Raw genomic sequence first — 20,318 nt, forward strand, 5'->3', positions numbered from 1 at the left:
CGCGGCCCTGAGCAGGGAAATCCTGAGTGATGAGCCAACCACAGGCTGTAACCTCTGCTCTGCTTTTCCAAAATGTAGCATCAGCCAAGCAGAATGCCTTTGCCTTAGAATGGCAAGCACAGCCCTCTCCAGGCCAGGTAATGACCTAGAAACTGGCTAAAAAGAAGAGGCAGTGCGTGGCAAGGAGAGGGAGGCGTTGGTGAGGTGCCACAGTCCATGTGTGTGTGTGTACGGGGCTCCCTTGCTTCCAGCAAGCCTGGTCTCTAGAGCAGAACTCCTCTGCTGCTTTCACTCAGTCTCCTCCTGACCTGTGTCCTCTGCTAATGGGCAGGGTCGTCCTGGGAAGGAAGTTTTGCATCCAGGTCCTTTCTGGGTCCCAGGGGGCCATAGAGGCGCCTGCTGTGGCCATCTGGCCCGCAGTGGCCCGGGCTTCTCCTTTCCTAAGTTCGCAGCTCCTTCACAGCAAGCTCCAGAGCGAGAGCTCTGCGGCACACGTCCGCGGGAGCAGGACGGGTCTGCGCCGGCTGCTTTGCTGGGATGACAGAGCTGGGACGGTTGTCACAGAGCGCGTATATCTGGGAGCCAGACAGCCCTGCTGGGCTCCCAAGACAGAGGCTTCTCTTCCGTCCTGAGACACAGCCCTGGATTTCTTTCCCCCTCCCTGAATGCATAGGCATGGGGCTGCACGGTGGAGGCGCGCATCACTGTGCACTTCCCAGGCATAATCACCGTTTGCTCTGTTTCTGTTCTGTGCAGAATAAACTACTTTCTAAAGGCCTGTCTCTCACTCACCCTCCGGCTTCTCCCTCCTGTCTTCCGTCTCCCGATCCAGCTGCTACTTCCTCTCCATCGACTGTTGACTCTGTTTCTCCTGCCAGAAAGGTAGTCGTCCTGAGCAATTAGCTTCCCCCACTCCCTGCATGTCCTGAGATGTTCTCATGCTCTGCTTGACCTGCATAGACAAGCATCTGGAGCTTGCTTTGGCTGCTTTGGCTGCGATGAAAATGCGATCCTTTACAGCAGTCCTGGATTCGGTGGTTTCTGTGTTGGAGCAAGCAACAAAGTGGAACAGGCGAACACAAAAAAAGTGTCCAACCGTGCTGTTCATCCAGCAAGCATTAATTGGGCACCCACGGTATGCTGCCATGTGCCAGATGCTGACACAAGGAGGACGGTGGCACAGCTCTCTTACTCCACTTTGGAGGACAAACAGCACATTAGCTTAGAAATGAACACATTTTACATAGGAGGTTGCCAGTTTTTGGCTGTTTTTGACCTAACAAGATGGCGGTCTCACATGGCGAATCTACTGCTTTTCAATACTATCCCTTAATTCTGAAAGATATAAAGGGCAAGTTTATAGGAACCCAGCGGGGAGAAGCCTGGAAGGGATTCGCAGAGGAGACAATATGGGAACCAAGTGTCAAAGGTTCCATGGAAGGGAAAGGGCAAAGGTTCTAGAAAGGTCTGGCATGTGCAAAGGAAGGCAGACAGGGCTTGTGTGAGCAGAAAGAAGATTCTGGTGCAACTTGCTTTGGGAATAAAAGTATTTAGGGGAGTGTGGAGGATGAGGGTGGAAGTCAGTCCACTCTTCATGTTAAGGAGTTTCATTCTGCCCTCTTAGAGCCACTGAAGCCACTGCTCTGTGTTCTAGGAGGATGACTCGGGTAGCAGGGCAGGGTTGGCTCAGAGGAGGGGAGGAGGGGAGACGCTACCTTTAAGTAGATCATGAAATGCAACTCGAGAACAATTTTTAAATCGGGTTTCTGGAGCACTTTTCATGGTTTCCACTGTCCTCCTGTTACCAAGTATGCTGAGAACACTACCAGGCTGGGGTGGGAGAGGGCTGGTCTCCAGGAAGCTTGGCCCCCGACTGGATGAGCCCGAAAACGAATGTGAAGCCCACTTCGTCAGCTGTTGCTCGGGAAGTGGGTTTTGGTCTCTTCCTCGCAAACTGTGCCCCTCCGAGCACACCAGTCTGTCTCGCTCCCCAGGCTTACCTCGGCGCGCAGGGCTGAGTGTCGCCCATCACAGTTACTGCGCGGTTGCTTCCGTGCCGTTAGGCTGAAGCACAGACCAGCAACCTGACCTGTCTGGGCTTCTGTATTTTCTCATCAGCAAGAGAGTGATTCCTGGCTCATGTGGCAGCGAACTGTCTCGGTGGGGACTGGCATTTTTGTCATCGTCATCACCAAAGCTCCAGAGAAGCCATTTTGCCCAGCTTGGGAGAGGAACCTCCCCTGGGGGGTGCTTCCTGTTACGGTGCCCTTGACCGGATGAGAAGGGGCCCGGGTGCCTGGGCACAGATAGGCAGCGGCTCGAGCTCCTGGCTGGGCAGCTGGGCCCGCACCATGCTTCTCTCCTGCCCAGACCCCTGGCTGGCCCTGGTCAGCATCCCCTCTAGCCTCTGCCGTTCTTTCATGCTCAGGGTGGCCTGGCTTGAGGGCAGAGCTGGGGCAAGAAATGCCTCCACACTTCCCAAGTTCCCTGACTTGGTTTCCAGTAGGCGTTCGAGCTCCGGGCGCTGGCATCAGGCAGTCTGCCCAGGCTCATGCAGGCCACCAGGGTCTGACAGAGACACTTCTTGTCAGGAGGCATTGCTCCATCACCATCACGCTCCACTGAGGTCCTCAGCTGCTCCTCCATCGGGCTCCGCAAGCAGCCTTTAAACAATGTCACGCATTAAGCGAGCCAGCAAGTGATCATTTGGCCATTCCACAAACATTTATTAAACCACAGACGGCTCAGTGTCAGGAGCTTAGGCCCTTGGGATGTCCATCAGTGATCTGGAGTTACGTTCCTTCCCTGATGAGGCTTGTATCCCAGTGGGTGGAAATTAACAATCAACGATAACGTAATGTGTAGGTAAATTATATAATACATCAAAAGACAAGATATACTTCCTATGGAAAAATTGTAGCAGGTAGCTGGGAGCTGGCATGCTGGGGAAACAATGTTAAATGTGGTTGTGGGGGGAACATGCCTCCTAGGAAAGAGTACTGAGCAGGAGGAGAGCCACAGGTAGGAACATAAAGGGGCAAGGAGGCCTCCTGCCCCCAGCCCAGTGTTCTCTGTACGACAGCGGCCGAGCATGAATGGGAGGCCTTGTCAGACACACGAGCTCCGAGGCTATAGCCGTGGAGAGCGCCACACCCAGGTGCACCGAAAGCTGCAAATGGGGTGGGCTGTGGGCTGGCCAGTCCCAGATCCTCTGCTCCCCGCTACAGCTTTGCTCCTTATTTCTACTAGGTTGTGGTGGGACAGCCACCCCCTGTTTTTCTTATCCCATCTCCTTAGCCAGCCTTGGCCATCAGGTGATGGTGTAATTGGGCCTCTCCCAGTGAGGCTGGGAGTGAGTGGAGATCTCTTAGGGCCACCCTGGGACAGGGAGCAAGTCACTCTTTGTGCCTTAGTCTCTCTGTTTGTAAAAAGGACTTAGTTTGGACTGAACGTTCACAGCACCATCCAGCTCTCACTGTGAAGCCATTGTGGACAGGAACGAGTAGTGAGTTTCCAGTGTTAGGCAGCCTCAGAGAGGATATTGCCAGTGGCCCTGCAGTCTCCCCATCCCCCACCACCAATCTCCCTCCCCCTCCTGGACCCCACCCTACCCCTGATTCAGCACTGGGTTTTGTGCATGCAGAATCTGGCAGAGCGACAGCCTCCCCCACAGAGAGAACTGGCTGTCGCTTAAAGTCAGTGACAACCTGGGGACAAACTTCATTCAGTCCTAAAGCAGCTCTGGGAGCCTCTCCTTTGGAGAGAGCCTGGAGCAGTGCTTCTTTCCAGGTGATCATGTGCTGCTGTCATTGCCCAGGGGCCCAAGCTCAGCTCCATTCAGGGAAGCCAGAGGAAGGAAAATGCACTTGGAAACTGATGTTTAGTCCTTGGCAAACTTGAGACAGGCAGCATGTCTCTATTCCTGCCCTAGAGCCCTACAATCCAATTCTGAGGATCCAGGGATAAACCCCCCACCCCCACCCCATGTGGGAACAGACCTAGCCAAACCCGGGTGAGGACCACGTGTTACAGGGGTGCAGACTTGGGTCACCCGTTCCGAGAGATGTGGCCAGGGCTATGCCTTCAGACGGCCGTCTCAGCTGGGCATTTGCTCTAAGATTCAGCGATGCTGCTGGGAGTTTGGCCTGAAGGGTCACAGGGCATATTGAGGTCCTCTCATTTAGGGTCTAGATCTTCACCAGGGTCTTGTCTTTCAAAGAGCCAGCTGGGGATCATGTCCAATCGTATGTCTACAGCACTCATTCAACTCGTCCCTCCCGTCAAACCAGCCCTCCTGTAGTGTTATGACCCCCTATCAACCATCAGTTAACTCCTTGTTTCAAGCAGGGAGCCGCTGTCGATTTGGCACCTGGCATGGCTGCTGGCCATTTGTCAAGGCTGGTGAGCTCTTGCAGGAACAAGATGGTGGCTGAATGTTTGTGCCGAGGAGCAAGGAGGGTGGGGTGCTGTGGTTTGTCTTTCTGGATCAGAAGAACAATGTGCATTACAAAAGGAGCTTTTTCTACCTGGAGGTGTTTGTTTTAAAACTGGATTTGCAGGGCTTATGGGAGAGATTTGCACATTAGAGGAAACCTATGTAAGTCTTGGCCGGGCACAATGTCTTCCTTTCATTTGATGCAAGGATAGATCTCAAGGCTGCCCCCAACCTCCTCGTCCTTCTCTTTGTTCCTGGGATAGGACTGCCTTTGGAGGTGTCCTGTGCACATCCCAGCCTGGGGGATTTTAATTTGCAGCGTGCTGGTGTGTGTCAGGGAAGCAGGGTGCTCTAGGGAGAAGAGCATGGGCTTAGAGTCAGAGCACCGAGGACTCACCATGTGACCTTGGAGGAGTTGGTGGACCTCCCAGCGCCTCAGTCCCCCAACCTATAGACTGCAGGTGACAGCAGCTGGCCCTGAGAGTGACAGGAATGATGCAGTAACCTGGCAAAGGTAGATTGCCTGAAGTGTCCAGTAAACGTGCTCTTTCTCCAGAGGAAGAGAATTTTCCAGAAGAAATCTAAATGAGATTTATGAATCTGAAATGCATGTTGATTCCTCTCTTTCTAAAGGCAAAGAAGTCACCTTCAGATTTCCATTTCCATCCCAGCCACTTAAGAACAGTGCGGCCTCAGGTGAGTTAGAGCCTCTCTGAACCTCAGCTGTCCCATCTGCGAAGGGGGATTATGAGACCCACCTCGCAAGGCTCTGAGGGCCACACACGTATGACCATAGCACAGTGCCTGGCGCCAGGAGACACAGATGCAGACGTGGGCACCTATGGGGAGGTCACAGCCCAAAGGCCTGCCCGAGTCTCAACTCTGAGGATGTCATTTCTGGACCCCCTCAAACAAGGTGGTTTCAATCCTTGCCCTCTCTCGTTCTTGCCCTGAGCATATCACTGGGCACCCAGACCCACAGCCTGTCCTATGATGTTTCTCCCCCAGGGACTCCTTAGAGGGGAATTTTGGCCCCAATGGGCCCAGGAGGCCTCCTCTGGCCCTGCCTGTCGAAACCTCCCCTTCCTGTGAGCCCTCAGCTTTGAGGTCCTAGAACCTCCACCCTTATCCTGCCTGAGCTGTGTGAGTCCATGATGCTTATAGCAGGCCAGACACCTGGTATTCTTAGCTGAGTTCCAGGCCCAAGGGGGAAGTTAGCATTGTTTGGACACAGATGGGCCCAGGAACCTGCTTCCTCCTTCATTCAGAGCAAATGCCCTGTGCCAGGAGTGCAGAGTTGAGTAAAACACAGTCATGACATCAGGGAGTGCAAACGAGAAGGGAGCTGGGCCAGCTCGGAGCTGGGTGAGAAAGGTTCCAACATGTAGCCAGGGACTAGTGGTCACCTCTGAGCTCAGAGTGCCAGGATTGCCTCAGAAGTGCCTGCTTGTGGGGATCCAGCCATCTGCAGCCTCTGGGGTGGTGCTGGGGATGACAGTTATGTCACCATGTTTGAATCTGGGTTGACTCATCGAAGAGAAGCCAATGTGCTCATTCTGAGTAGGCCATATTATTCTTGCTCGTGCAGAGGAGGGAACCCAAGTGACCTAGAGTTTCCCAGACTGAGGGCCATCTAAGAAAGGGAAAGAGTTCTAGAACGTGGAAATGTAAAGCCATGCCAGTGGTGGTGCTTTGAACTCATTAACTCCCTGCAGAGTGTTTCGTGGGAGCCCCACACCATGTGAGGTGTGGCCTGGATTCTATGGTGACCATTTTTTGCAGCCCTGCGAGGATGGTGGGGTCTCCCCATTTTACAGTTGAGGAAGCTGAGGCTCACAGAAGGAAAATGGTGTATGTGAGATTAATCTAATATACTGTGAGATAATGGCCCACCAGGCATGTCCAGCCATTCCAGCTTGTTCTAATTAACTAAAAAATAATTAGAATTCGAAAGGGCGAAGAGGGTAGTAGGAAATACTCCAAGTCTTCAAAATTACAAGAATATTGAAAGATACATTAAGGTTTGCAAAAGCAGCCCCGTGGCCCTCCAGAATAACCAGTTCTTTAAAAACTAGTGACTGGGACGGGATCATTTTTGGCTAAATCTAAACAAACTCTCCCAATTACAAGCTCCCCTCTTGCCCAGTCCCCTGCAGCAACATATAGGGCCTGCCTTTTAAAGCATTAATCTCCTTGCTGAGAACCCCTGGATCTCACTCTGAGGTCAATACCAGGATGAGTTTTCTGGAAGTTTCTCTACAAATTGACTCTGTCTTAGGATCCCAAGAGCTTGGTTGGTTAGAGCAATGCTACTCAAAAGTGTGGTCCATGGGCAGGCACTGGTCTGTGACCCAATGAGCACAGCAAGTGAGAGTGAGCATTAGACACTCGGAGAGCAAACTGACATTGCCACACAACCAGGTGTGTGGTCTTGTTTCCAGTACTTCACGTTTATTGTGTCCAGAAATACCAGGTCACAACAGACTAGAGTTTTTTTGTTTTGTGTTGTTTTAAGCAAAACCTGGTCGTTTACCACTGATGGTTTGAGGAGAAGAGAGCTAGCACTCGTCTGGCTGGTCATGTCCTCACTCTGCTGGAGCCAGTAAGGCCTCCTGTTGCCAAGAAACGGAAGAGAACCCGTAATCCTCAGGGCGATGTCTGCCTCCACACTGGTCTTTGGGGTGGGCTTCAGGGGACACCCCCCTCACCCCTTGAGATGAGTGCTCCATCACGGATCTCCTTGTGACCTCTGCAGAAAGTCCAGTCCACCTCTTGGTATTGGCCAGTGACTCTGAATTGGTTTCCATCAGGTTGGGAAGGGCATGTGGGAGACCCAGTGCTGCTCTCCTTAAGGGTGCTTTCATTATTCTTAGGAAAGCCGTGGCAATGGGCTGGGGCTGTGATTGCAGCTGGGAGAAAGGAGTCTTTTTGGGCCATACTGAAAGACCAGGTTTTGTCTTCATCCTAGGTCACATGGCCAGGTGACCTGGACAGGGCCCTGTCCTGGCAGAATAACGAAGCAAGTCTGTGAGCACATGCATGGCTCTGGTGACACCTGCCAGCAACCTTACAGCCCTAGGCGTGCTTCTGTAATTGTTCCTTAAGTCAGGATTGCACAAAAGCTCAGCGGCACGAAATGCTTATTAGCTAAGTGGTTAATAAGGTCCCATTAGGGACTTGTATTTAAGGCTTCGGAAAGTATAGGCTCAATCCCTGCTAACTCAAGGGAGGCGGTAATTGCGCGTGGGTATCATGGTATCACCATGGAGTTTTTCTGGGAGAGCGCCTCAGAGCCAGTTCACACACTGGGCCACAGGAGACAGCCACACAAGGGCAGTGTGGGCCGAGAGGTAAATCTGACCTTCTCTGTCTTCCCTCCCCTCTTTGCTTTGATATAAACCCAAGAAGTACTTGGTATTCTTCAGCCCCTTTCTGAGGGGCGGGGGTGGGGGGGGTCCCAGTGGCAGATGGAACATCAGGCAAACAATGGCTTATTGTCCTGACCCAGTGCACCTGAACCTTTCTTAGAAGCAGGAGCAAGTTTCTTGGCACGTGTGACATCCTGTAAATGGCAGAGAGTGTGCTTGGAAGCAGAAGCCTGATATCTCCCAGCTGGGGCCAGCTCGGGAGGTGAAGTGGGTCTGGGGTAACTGGCCTGGCCGCTGCGGCTCCCAGGAAGAGGCAATCTTTGTAAAGTCTGAGGGGCTCCCGTCTGTCTGAGCCGGGGGGTCAGACCCCCCACCTAGCAGGCCCACGGCCTGCCACAATCCCCAAGAGCCCCGCATGTGGTCCAAGTGCCTGTTCCAAAGTGGCTGTGAGCGTGAGGGCTTCCTTAATGAGAAAGGGAGCAGGGGACCCCTGGGTCTTGTCGTTCTCCCCAGCCTGCCTGGCGTCCTTGCGGCGGCAGTACTGTTGCTGGAATCCAGTAAGTGGGTCTCAGCTTCTGAGGCTGGGCTCTGCTACCGGGAGCTGGGGGACCGCTGCCATTCCCACTGCCGTCCCCTGAACTCCTCGCTTTATAGTTGAGGCTTCTGTAGCAGATCAGATGTGACCTCCCGGGAGCAGTCCTGGGTTGAGATTGAGGGCATTCCTTCAACCGCTCCTGTCCCTGTTGTTTGCCGTTGCCGCAGCTGTCCCCCTGTGCCACTGTTCTCTCCCGCTGCACCTCCCAGAAGCAGGATTCCGAGGCTGGGGAGAGTCTGGAGCCTGCCTTCTTCCTGGATCCTGGGACCAGAAACAGTGCTTACAGAATCCCTTCCTGTGGTGTGTGCCTCCCTGAGGAGGAGACCGTGCTGCTCCCGGGGTGGCTTTTCATAGCTGGTGGGCAATGGGGAACAAGGTGGGATTTGCTGCCGTGTCTGCTGGGGCTGGCAGCTCCACCTGCCCTGGCTCCAGGACACCTGGGTGGGGAAGCAGGCACTCCCCGGTGAGGGTGGCCATCATGCCCTCAGAGCACAGGCACCTGCACCTGCCGGGCAGTGGCGCCCAGGGCCCCCACGGAGCTGACTTGCCAGCACGGGCCTGGGGCCCCCGGGCACTGCCGCCTGGAGCACATGGCGAGTACCCATCCTGTGGCCTCCCCCCCCCCCCCCCCGTCCCAGTCACCGCTTCTGTAGGCCTGGGGGCGTCTCAGCTCAGACACCACCATTGCTCCCCAGCCATGCAGAGGCTGCAAGGCAGGCTGGGACCTGCTGCACTTGGGAAACGGGGAGGGAGGAGTCCAGCTCCTCCTGGCCCGGCCCTGCCGAGCGCCAGGCACTCGAATGCCCGTTCTCTCCCTCAGTTCTTCCTGCACATCCGTGAGGCGGGCACCATTTCCCCAATCCTACTAAATAAGGAAACTGAGCTCCGAATTTGAGAGTTTTGTGCTCAGTCTCAGAACTGGTGCATGGTGAGCTGGGGTCCTAACCCTTCCTCCCAGGCTGGGGTGGGGGATGAGGGGGCGCGCCTGCTCAGGAAGCAGATGAAGCAGCAGCTCACAGCCCTCCAAAGAGGAGGGATCGCTGCGGGAGGGGGGCTGCCATACAGCTGTCTGTCTGCGAGGTCCTGGTTCCTTCGGGTATGAGGGCACCCAGGCTGGGGCTCAGGAGACCTGAGAAGAGTTCTGAATCTTGCACGAATTTGCTAAGTGGCCTGGGACAGCTCCCTTCCTCTCTCCGGGATTCATTTACCCCATCTGTGAACCAAGAAACTCGACGAATTCTGAAGGCCTTGCTCACCCACAGGGCTGGTTCTACAAGTCACCTGGCTCCCCCCAGGGCCCCAGGGTTCCATTTCTGTCCTTCTCTCCGTCTCCAGAGTGCCCACTGCCCGCTCTAGGCTGGTTTTGCCTCTCCTGGGACGTTGGGTGCTGTTTGCATGTGGGTGTGGAGCCCTGTCCCACATCCAGTCTGTTTGCGCTTTCCTTCTCAGTGCTAACTGGCCTCTACCTTTGTCTCTGTCTCCTCTACCTCTGCTCTTGGGTAGCTGACAGTAGGGAAAGTGTCCAGCGGAATAGGGGCTGCAGCTGAAGTCCTGGTCAATCTGTACATGAATGATCACAGACCTAAGACCCAGGCCACCTCTCCAGACCTGGTAAGGATGCACACCCCTCAGCCTTCACCCGCAGACACCGGCTCTGGTCTCCCAGGGAGAATGGCCTGGCCCACCCGCGGCCCCCTTCTCGTGGACAGGAGGTGTGAGAATGGGGTAGACCGGTGCCGAGGTTAGAGGGAGGGCTGCATTTTCTGAGTGACAAACCTCACTCAGCTCCCCTATAGGTCATTTCACAAGGCAGAGCCTGTCCCCTGCTGTCTGGGGCTCGGAAGCTCAGTGAAAAGGCCAGGCAGGCCACCCCTTACCATCAGTATTTGGCGCCCAGCCCAAGTAGCCCTTTTGCACTGGCCTGAGAATCCAGTAACAGAAAGGTACTCTTCCCTCTGAATTCTCCCTTCTCCAAACAAGGCTTCCTGCTGCCGTCACCGCCATTTGACTGGACCATTCTTTTGGTTTCCTTTTGACACATCCCCTCAGGACCCCCCAGGCACACCGCTACCTGGCCCTCATCCTCCACCCTTGCATTTAGGAATTTGTCTGGCAGCCCCAGGGGCTAGAGGACACAGCCTCTCCCTTTCCTGCAGTTCTCTTCAGCAGTTTGGCTGCCCCTTGCCTGGGCTAAGTCACTGCAGGGGGACAAGGGTGTGGAAGGCGTTCTTTCAAGGACCTCCCTCTGGACCCGGGCAGCACTTATCCCTGGGGCAGATTCCTGGGGACCGCGTCGCTGGGCATGCATGTTTGTGAGGGATGCCCACTCTGTCAGACGGAGAGACGCCACTCCCACCCCAAGCCGGAGCGGCCAGCCTCGGGAGGAGCCCCTCCTGGGCCTCCCTCGTTGCCAGCTGGCCTGCCGGGGCACAAAAGGAACAGCAGCCTGTGCGGGGCTGGGGTCTGTGCTGGGAGCGTGTCCTCCTGCCCCTCAGTTTCGGCTGCAGCGCCTGCAGTGACATGAGCGCACACAGGAGCCCGTGAGGTCCCCATGATGGAGCTCAGAATTTTCCAAGGGTCTCGGCCTCACCCTGCGAGACATGGTGGCAGCCCTGACGCACGGCACTTCCCTCCCGCCGCCCTGTGCCCCCAGGAGTCCATGCGGAAGGTGTTCCCCCTGAACCTGGGTGGCAGCGACACCTGCTACTTCTGTAGGAAGCGCGTGTACGTGATGGAGCGGCTGAGCGCCGAGGGCCACTTCTTCCACCGAGAGTGTTTCCGCTGCAGCGTCTGTGCCACCACCCTGCGCCTGGCCGCCTACGCCTTCGACGGTGACGAAGGTAACTCCCAGGGGCCGGGGACAGCGCTGCTCTCTGGTCTGGGCTCCTGTCCTCTGGAGGCTCTGGGACGCCCCAGCGCTTCCCAAGGAATGTGGCGTCCCCGGGGGAGCTGTTCCGGGAGCTGGGAGATCCTGCTGGAGAGAGAGGCCACCTCCGGCGGGCCCGGGAGGCCACGAGTGCCTGCTGTATACTGGCAGTGGTGGCACCTACTGTGTGTCCTCACCAGTATCCCCACCTTCCACGGCCCCGTGAAGGCAAGAAAGTCACACCTGGCAACGAGTAACATGCTCGGCACACACCTGCCTCGTAACAAGGGTTCAATAAATGATGATATGTTAATGTTTTTATTTACAAAGTATGTCTTACAAAAGTGATCATAATAGCAGCCTCCCCTCTGACAAGCAGCCTGCCAGAATGAACCGTTAACTAGCCACATAACCTTGGGCCTGTTACCTAACCTCTCGGTCCCTCCGTTACGTCATCTATAAAACAATAATAGTTCTTAGCTCATAAGGTTGTTGCGAGGTTGTTCATGTGAGTTAATTCATGGGAATCATTCAGAGCAGTGTCTGCTATATTGTGAGTCCTGGATGAGTTTTTCCTGTTGTACCATTGTTACCGAGGTTACTATTGTAACGGCGAATAAAGAAGGGTTTCTGGAAGGTCCCCAATCGTCCTGGGCCATGGCCGGGGACCAAGGCAGGCCGCACTTGGGTCTTTTCCTCCCCATCACTGCTGCCATCTGTTCTGAGCCTTTCCTACCTCCAGGGGCCCCAGGAAGGACTGCGAACTGGAAACAGTGCTGATATCTAGAGCTGTCCATTCTGCAGCCTGGCAGCTGGCCTTGGGAAGGGACTTGGCCTCGGTTTGGCTTCGGGACTGTCTGAGGGCTTCAGCCCCATCCCCGTCATCCCCACCTCCCCGCATTGCTACAGCCTGCCTCGAAGGCAGCAAAGGGTCCTCATCTCAGTGTGGCTTCTTTAAGACAGGGGACAGAAACCAAGTGTGAAGTCTCCTGGGCTTACTCCCAATATTGGCATTCCTTGACCTAGACAGGGGCAGACATTGGCTTGTATCTGCTGCGGCTCTAATTTTTAGGAGAAAAGCCGTGCATGCACATGTGTGTGTGTTTCTTTTTACAGGCAAGTTTTTCTGCAAGCCTCATTTCATTCACTTTAAGACCAACAGTCAGCAAAGGAAGAGACGAGCAGAGTTGAAGCAACAAAGAGAGGTATGTTTTGTCTTGAAAGTGCTGGTGAAACAGGGAAGGCCCCTGGGTAGGAGAGTTTTCAAGGGTCCCTCCAAGCGAGGCCAGAGTTTCTGGCCCTGGAGGGGCTGAAACCCACAGGTAAAGCTGACGGTCCGTATTGTACGTGCTGCGTGGAGGGTCTTTCTGCTGGAGCCTGTTCTGCTAGCCCCCTGCGTTTATCCCATTCTGGAGGCTGGCTGCCCAGTGAGCTTTCCTGTGTCCCAGGAATGGGACTGTATGCCTAGCCATGTGGAAACTGCAGGGCCCCCCACGCGTGGGGCTCACGTGACCACAGTGTTGTATGCAGGGATGCCTCCTGTGGGGCCTACCTTTCCCTAAGTGTTTTCCCCAGGCTCTCGGATGTCAATAGAGTGACAGGCTGCTGAACGTATGGACAGCTGGTGATAGCGTCCCCTGCAGCAGCTCTCAGCAAATACCTTCTCTCCCGCTTGAGGAACCACCCTCTCCAGCGAGGACCCACACAGTGCAGCTCTTTTCAGATTATACGAGCCAGAGAGGCTTAATGTAGAAAAATGGGTAAATGAAGTGTGTAAAGAAGGAAAGTTAAATCATCACCACTCTTCTGAGAAACCCATAACTACCACTTTGTGACATGGCCTTATGTGAATGTCTTTTAACCTGGTTGGAATCCTGTCACTACACTTTCATATCCTTCTTTTTATATTGTAACAGGATATCAAGAACCATTCCCCATAACATTAAAAAGTCTTTCGGAACATCATTTTTGATGCCTGTAAGAGGTGGTTGATAATAATTCAACAAGTTCCATGTTGCTGACTGTTGATGTTGTGTCATATTCTTACCTTACAGCTATTTTCACAGCGAGCATCTTTGTATGCACATCTTTGTCCCTGTTTCAAATTATTTACCGAGGACAGATAATTGGAAATAGGATTTCTAAGTCAAAGGATGTGTGTGCATTGGTTTTTTTTGTTTTTGTTTTTTAAAAGGACGTGTGTTTTGAAGACCTGTGAACCCTGTGGTCACATTGGCCCCAGGAACGCCATGCCCATATTCAGCCCCCGTTCGGCGGTGTATGAGGGCTGTTATTTGGGGGTGCTGGTTGTAAAACGTAGGGTCTGCTGTGGTCCGTTTGCGTTGGCCGTTTCTGTCTGCTTCATCGGAGCAGCGCTCCATGAGAATCAGGGACTAAACGCCTCTCTCTGCTCCCTCTCTCAGGAGGAGGGACCGTGGAAAGAGCAAGAGGCCCCTCGGCGAGACACTCCTGTGGAAAGTTCTTGCGCAGCCGCTGCCATTGGCACGCCCGAAGGCAGCCCTTCAGGTATCACCAATTCCTTCTTTAGGAAGGCGCTAAGCTGGCCCCTGGTGCTGCCGTGGGGCCTGCTTCACGTTCCCCAGAGCCTGCTTAACTGGATTCGGGGACTCCTGCGTGCGGCCGGCCTTCATTTCAGGGACAATGCTTACAACTACTGCTACACGTACGAGCTCCTGAGCCTCGGGCTGCCCCTCCTCTGGGTGTTCTCCGAGGTCCTGGCCTCCATGTACCAGGAGTCCGAGGAGTCCCTGGAGACCCTCCGCAGCTGGGTGCTCAGATGCTTCCCGGTGAAGCTCCGCTGAAGTGCCCGGCTCCCCAGAGCGCCCTCACATGTCCAGTCTAGACGGCAGTGTGCTCGCAGTTGGCCGAGGCTCAGGCCGGGAAGCCCGGCATTCTCTAGCCAGTTCGCTCAAAGCCAAAGAGTTTCACACCGGCCACCTGCGCCTGACTCCGTCAGGGTGGACATCTGCTCCCGGCGCCGGGGCCAGACGACATGAAGGATGTTTTTTATAGCTTTGTACTTCTTTTATACCAAAGCGAGCCATAGATCTAGGTTTACATTTCAATTTTTAACTTTTGATTCAGCCAAGAGAAAGCATTTTTCTTTTCCTACGAGTGTCAGTTTTTCTAAACACGGTTTGAAGTTTGTAACTGCTATCACAAATCCCTTCCACGGTGCAGTCCATGGTCATGGTCGCTGCCTGCGTGAGCGTGCCACCCCCTGACCAGTGCCTTTTGACGTACGTACCCCGATGCCACTTGTCCACGGGGACAGGGTTTTTGCAACACGAAAGCATCAACAGTGTAGAAGAGAAGAGTAGATCAGAGTAGAATTAACCTTACAGGAGCACACAGCGGTAGGTAGTCGGCTGTGGTCTGCCCTCCCAGAGGCAGGGTGACTGTTTTGCACCCCTGTTTTGATGTAAAATTAGTAGCTCAAAGGTTTTTCCCCTCATAACCAGACCGCAGCCAAACGACTGTGGGGTTTTAAGCACATTGCCACAAACATACATCGTCCCTTCCCACTAATGAGCACTGCCTGGGAGGCCCTGTGGCCCCTGGCCGTGCGGAGCTCTGGCGAGCTGGCGCATTGCAGGAGAGGAACTGTGCCCCGCCCCCCCACCGGGGCTCCTGATCCGGTCCTCCGCCCAGGCTGCAGACTGAGCCAAGGCCACTCAGGGTCCGTAGTGGTCAGGCTGAGGGAATAATCTGCCCTCTCGTATCACATGCTTTGGGACTAAGGCTGTTTGTTAGCACCTCAGGGTATAGGATTTCCGGGAAGCATGATCTGCCCGATGAGCCCTGCTTACAGACATGCTGGCTGCTTAGCCACTCGGCTGCCATGCATATTTGGTCAAAGCAGCCAGAAACCATTTGTTTTCACACTGTCAAAGGAATGTGTTTGACCTCCTGTGTCTTGACTGGCAGGGGAGGCTGGGAGTGGAAGCTGTTTGTTGACTGATACAAAGAAATATGCCCTATTAAGGGCAAAAACAGGCCTCGGGCCTACCTGTGTTGTTCACTCTGGGCTCCCGGGGGAGGCCTCCACTCTCCGCACCCTGCCCTGCCCAGACGTGTGCCGCTGCTCAGTCTGCTTGAACAAGGCAGAGGCCTTCCAGCATGCTCAGGATACCTACAGTCGCCAAGCCAGAGATGGCTCGTGCACTTGTGACGCTGGAGATCTCCTCTAGATTAAGGAAGGATGGAAGCTGGTGTGCGTTAGGAGCCAGGGCGCTCGAGAGCTTGGAGATGACAAGTTTCTATAGGGCAGGAAGAAGGGGAGAGGCATTTCTACAAACCCTTCCTTGAAGTCCTTGGAGAAAACGGGGGCATGGCTGTGGCCCAGTCCGTGGGAACTGGCACCTCGGTCCTCGTTGGAACCGTTCTCAGTCTGATGACTTGCGTTGGGTTTTTCCAAATTTTTGCTGGAATTTTAATATTCAACATGGTGGGAGGAGCCCTGGATTCATGCTATGTTTGATTCTTGAGGTCGTGACGTGGACACATGCACAGCTGTGTCACTGCTCCTGTCTTCAGCTCAGGGTGGGCTGAGATGTTTGTGGAGGGCTCCATGAAGCCAGAGTTAGACTCTCTGAGGACGTCATTTACGGCCAGAAAGAGACTGGTTTGAATTACTCTGGTGAGACAGGGTGTGCCTGTCAGAAGCCAGAGATGTTTGTCTGTTCTGAGGCTTTGAACCTTCCTGGTGGGCAGAACCGAAATGCATGGTGGATCCCGGGAGGCAGACTCCTCTCGGCCTCCACAGCAGATTCAAGAGTGAGTCTGGGACACGGGAGTAAAACTGGGGCAAAGAGAGATCGGGGGCGGGGGGTCCTAGGACACGTGTCGCTCCAGGGGAGAGCGGGGGAGCGTTGGCCTAGGCCACCTACACGCATCCGCTCTTGCAGACGAGTAGGCGGTCACTACCAGAAAGGTCCATCTGTCTCAAGCAAGCAGTGATCTGTTTGGGAAAGTTGCTCTTTTATCAATGGTTGCCTCATCTTCAATTCCCGTGCCTTTTGTGTTATCTTTTTCCTTTTCCCCCCCAAACTAAATTCTCCTTTCTGTCTCTCTCTTTCCAACCTTACACTGTGGCCACCAGTTCGTTTCAGCCTTCCAGTGCTACACCCACTTCTTGGCTGACACACTTCTGCTCGGAGGTGACTGGTTTTCTTGCCAATTTTCAGAGAGTGGTACTAATGCCTAACGTGCTCTCCGTGCCGCACCCTCCCCGCCGCGGTCCTGGTTGTGCTAACTGCGAGCATCTTGCATACTAACGGACTTGTTCCATGGCATGGAGGGTTAGCGATGTGGGGTGATGTTCCGCTCGGAAGCCATGTTTGACTCTACTTACCTCTGAGCCGGCCGCCCGGTCCACACTGGCTGCATGCCTCCCATCTCCGCGGCTCCCCGTGCAGCCCGCATGCGTGCCTTTCCCCTTGCGACACCACTTACCTCTCCGGGACGGTGCCCCCAGCTGTGAGACCGCATGCTAGACAGGGCTCCGTCACCTTGGAAAAGAACTTCGGTCTAGTAGCTGCTGAGACAGTACATGCAAACAAGCGTTCTTAACTTGATTCTAGTATAAAGATTATTGATCAAAACCGTGGGTGACTCTTTTGGGAAGGGTTTAAAACAAAAACGCCCTCAGCCTTCATCACAGGCTTGACGCATGCTTTGTATTTTGAACACACAGTCACAACGTCGCTGGCAAACCCTTTCCCTACCGCAGCCTGTACTGTAGACACAAGGGCTTTTGCTGTGGCTCCTCGTGCTGTTCTTGGCTCATAAAGCCCCAGAGGATGCAGAGGCTTCCATTGGAGCAGTCATTGTCCCGGGCCGGGGATGGCTGTGACACATGACCAGCTCAGGCCAGGTCTGGAGCAGCCGGTGTCCACGCCCCCTGGCTCTGCCCCAGACACATGCGCCCTCTGACTCATTACCTGGGGCAGCAGGACGCTCCAAGTGCTTTCAGAGAAAGGAGCCGTGCCGCCGGCTCCGGGGGAGCTCTTATGCGCCGGGCCTCGGGGTCTCAGGCGGAAGGGGGCATCTGTCCTGCATGCAGCCCAGAGCCATGCTGACCCCGCGGCCTGTCTGCACTGCCCTGCATGCTGCTGCGTCGCTCACTGCCTTGGCGCGCGTTCTAGCCAGTACGAAGTCATCGCTCTTGTCTTGTCTTCTCTTGCAGAGTCTCCCTCCCTTTGTAGAATGTCAACCAGAGAGGGCCCTCCTTCCCTCTCAGCCTTCTCTTTAGCTAGCCCCCCATCCATCTCCTCGCAACGCATGTCTGTGACCTCTGGTAGTCCTTTACAGTGCCACACGGGACCCTGTATTTTGCACACAGCAAATGATGTTTCGCTTTATTTATGGTATTTGATGCTGTAAATGAAAATAAATATGGTTCTTTATAAAGCGCATTGTTTCCTCTCTTCTTTGCCATGGAAGCTGTCCAACCTCGAACACGGGGGCTGGTTTAGGGGAACAGTCTTCCCTAAACTGCTGGCGGGGCCTGCACTCGTGGTGACATGGGACGCTCTGGGGCTGCGCTGGGCACCTCTGAAAGGAAATATTACCCAGGGGTAATATTTGGAAAAGGTCCCCTGGGCCAGGCTTTGGGGTGTCTTTCTTGAAAACTCTGGGACCTTTCTGTGTAGATTCTGGACGTAGCTGGGTGAGGGTCCGTGTCACACGCCAGAGCTGCGAGCGTCAGACTGTCCTCACGGCTCCTGCGCTCATTTCCCCCACCCAAACCTCGGACCTGTCGGAGTGCTTTACTTAGGAACCGTTCACTAACTTAGGTTCCTACGTAACAAAGGTTGCTCTCACAAGTCTTAACGCTGGTCCAGCTGAGTGAGGGGTGAAAGGTAAGGAGGAAGGACCAGACACTGGTTTCAGAGTGGCAGTGAACGTGGCAGGGGTGCTCATCCAGATGGAGAGCCATCTGTGATCCTGAGAGGCCTCCCCTGTCCCCAGAGGCTCAAGGCACTCAGTGTCTTAGGCTGCAAGGCTCTGTCTGCAGAGCCATTCTGAGGACAGAACCCATGGCAGGCTCTGACCCATTCCAGGCTGACCTTCCCTGACGGGAAGGCTTCAGAGTCTCATGTGGCTGGTATGGGCAGTGCCAAGGAAGTCTGGTCCTCAACTTCCCTGGGTTGGGGTGGCTGCCCTCACCAGGCTGGATGTAGCTGGGCTTCTGGCGCTGGGATGAGCCTCTCCCGAGGGGGCGTTTCTGGGGCCCTGGGCCTTTGAGCTCAGGTGCCGCCTCCTGGGACTGCTTTCCGAGCTGCCTAGGGTCGTGTACTCTTACCCAGGTGAGATATTCTTTCCCTTCCATAAAAGGAAGGGTGTGAGGGACTGAAGTCAGGAGCTGGTTGGGCAAGTGATTCATTCCTTTGTTTATTCCTCTGTTCAAGTATTTGTTGAACACACACCATACCCTAGACATATTCCAGGTCCTAAAGACGTAGCAGTGAACCATACAAAGTCCCTGCCCCTCCCTGTGTCTCGGAACATATGTATCTTGGTGTTGTGCACTGGATTTGATTTGTTTTATTTGCACATACACTCATTTGTTTAACTAATATTTACTGAGTGTCTGTGTGCGCTGGGAATATAGCAGGGGTAAAATAGACGAAAGTCCTCACTGCCATGGAGCTTATAATTTGGTTTTGATGTTCTGATTTGAAGTTGGTATTAATGCAACATTTCCCAAAGCATAGCAAGGGAACACCGGTCCAAGAGGGGCTTTGCACGCGAGAACCTCCGTAGGCACGAAGTTCGAGAAGTGCTTTATAGAAATCATGCTGGTCCTCCCAAACCTTGGAGATCCACAGGCTTGCTGGCATGGTCAAAGTCTCTGAGGGGTCCTCCAGTAAAGCAGCTTAATTAACTTTTGCTGAGGTGGGCTTTCCCGTACCTATTTGAAGTGAGTTTTTGTTTGTTTGGGGTGGGTTTTGTTGTTGCTTTGCATGTCACATTCTACGTAAGTGTTTAGGAGAATATTCTTTAATCCAGAAGTAGTGGATTAAAGGCTATAAAAAGTAGCATAATGGAATTAAAGATTAAATAGAATCAACTATGGATTAGATCATAGATTAGATCATGGGGTGGTAACTTTCTAAGCTTTAAAACCTCTGACAGAAAAAAAAATACGTGGGCTTCACATTATGCCAGTCTGACAGTATACATTTTAAAAACTTAATATATAACGGTACAAATGAAAGTATTCAGTAGGCAGCCAGACGGGGGGAAATGTGAATTAGACACAGTAACAAAGAAGTTCATTGCTCTGGCCTGAAACAGTTCGTGCAGAGGAGGTGTTCCCGGGCACCTGGCGGCGTTGGGGACCCGCTCGTGTTTGTTGAGTAAAGACCAATGATAAATGTGCAAAGGCTAGGAATAGACAGTTCTCCCTCAAGCGAATTAAACAAGTAAATGCTAAAAAGAAAAAGCGAACATTTATAGCAATTACATTCGAAGGAATGTAAATTCATTATCTCCTACGTCCTGAATTAGTAAAGAAAAAGCGAAATAGATTGTAAGAGAAAGAAGAGTCTGGAGTAAAAAGTAAATGGGGACAGTCTTTTCTGGAAAGCAACATGGCAGCAATTATGAAGACCCATTAAAGGGCTCTGACCTCTCGGCGCAGTAATCCTACCCCAGGGAACTTATCCTAAAGAAATAATCCAGCCAGAGAGACCAATCTCCGTGCACCCTGAATATTAAGTAGAGTAAGTGGGTCAGGCAGGGTGGGTGGGCTGTTCTCCTTTATGTCCGTGAACTCGTTCACTTTTACAGCTTTTTCTTTAATGCCTGAAATAAGGAAAAGAAGTGACTACTGCTGACTGCTCTGGGGCCGGCCGTCCTTGATGAAGTGTTCCCCCCTTGCTGGGCACAGGGCCAAGCCCCTCGTGTGCGGGACCTCGTTAGCTCCTCACCTCCTCGTGGCCACCTTGCAGGGCACCTTGACATTAAAGGAGTTGTCTGATGCTAGGGGGGGTGTCGAGCAGTATCCTCAGCCGTAGGGGAACGGAG

General features: G+C 53.8%; 1 protein-coding gene across 10 annotated transcripts in view; it reads left to right on the forward strand.

Annotated features, from left to right (window-relative positions):
* The window catches only part of MICAL2 (microtubule associated monooxygenase, calponin and LIM domain containing 2), a 210,902-nt gene that overhangs the window by 119,912 nt on the left and 70,672 nt on the right, over nt 1-20,318 (forward strand). The window contains exons 21-27 of one of the 10 annotated variants that reach the window (XM_087855278.1): nt 757-882; nt 5,069-5,131; nt 9,902-10,009; nt 11,052-11,238; nt 12,381-12,469; nt 13,688-13,790; nt 16,387-17,701. In XM_087855278.1, the coding sequence (XP_087711404.1) occupies nt 757-882; nt 5,069-5,131; nt 9,902-10,009; nt 11,052-11,238; nt 12,381-12,469; nt 13,688-13,790; nt 16,387-16,427 (717 nt within the window). In that variant the 3' untranslated portion in view covers nt 16,428-17,701. Of the gene's footprint in view, nt 1-756; nt 883-5,068; nt 5,132-9,901; nt 10,010-11,051; nt 11,239-12,380; nt 12,470-13,687; nt 17,702-20,318 lie in introns of those variants that run through there. The other 9 variants (XM_087855273.1, XM_087855279.1, XM_087855282.1 and 6 more) reach the window with 9 other exon arrangements.

Source organism: Ursus americanus, chromosome 24 (assembly GCF_024610735.1).
Source record: "Ursus americanus isolate L20-20 chromosome 24, mUrsAme1.1.p, whole genome shotgun sequence".
Lineage (NCBI taxonomy): Eukaryota > Metazoa > Chordata > Mammalia > Carnivora > Ursidae > Ursus > Ursus americanus.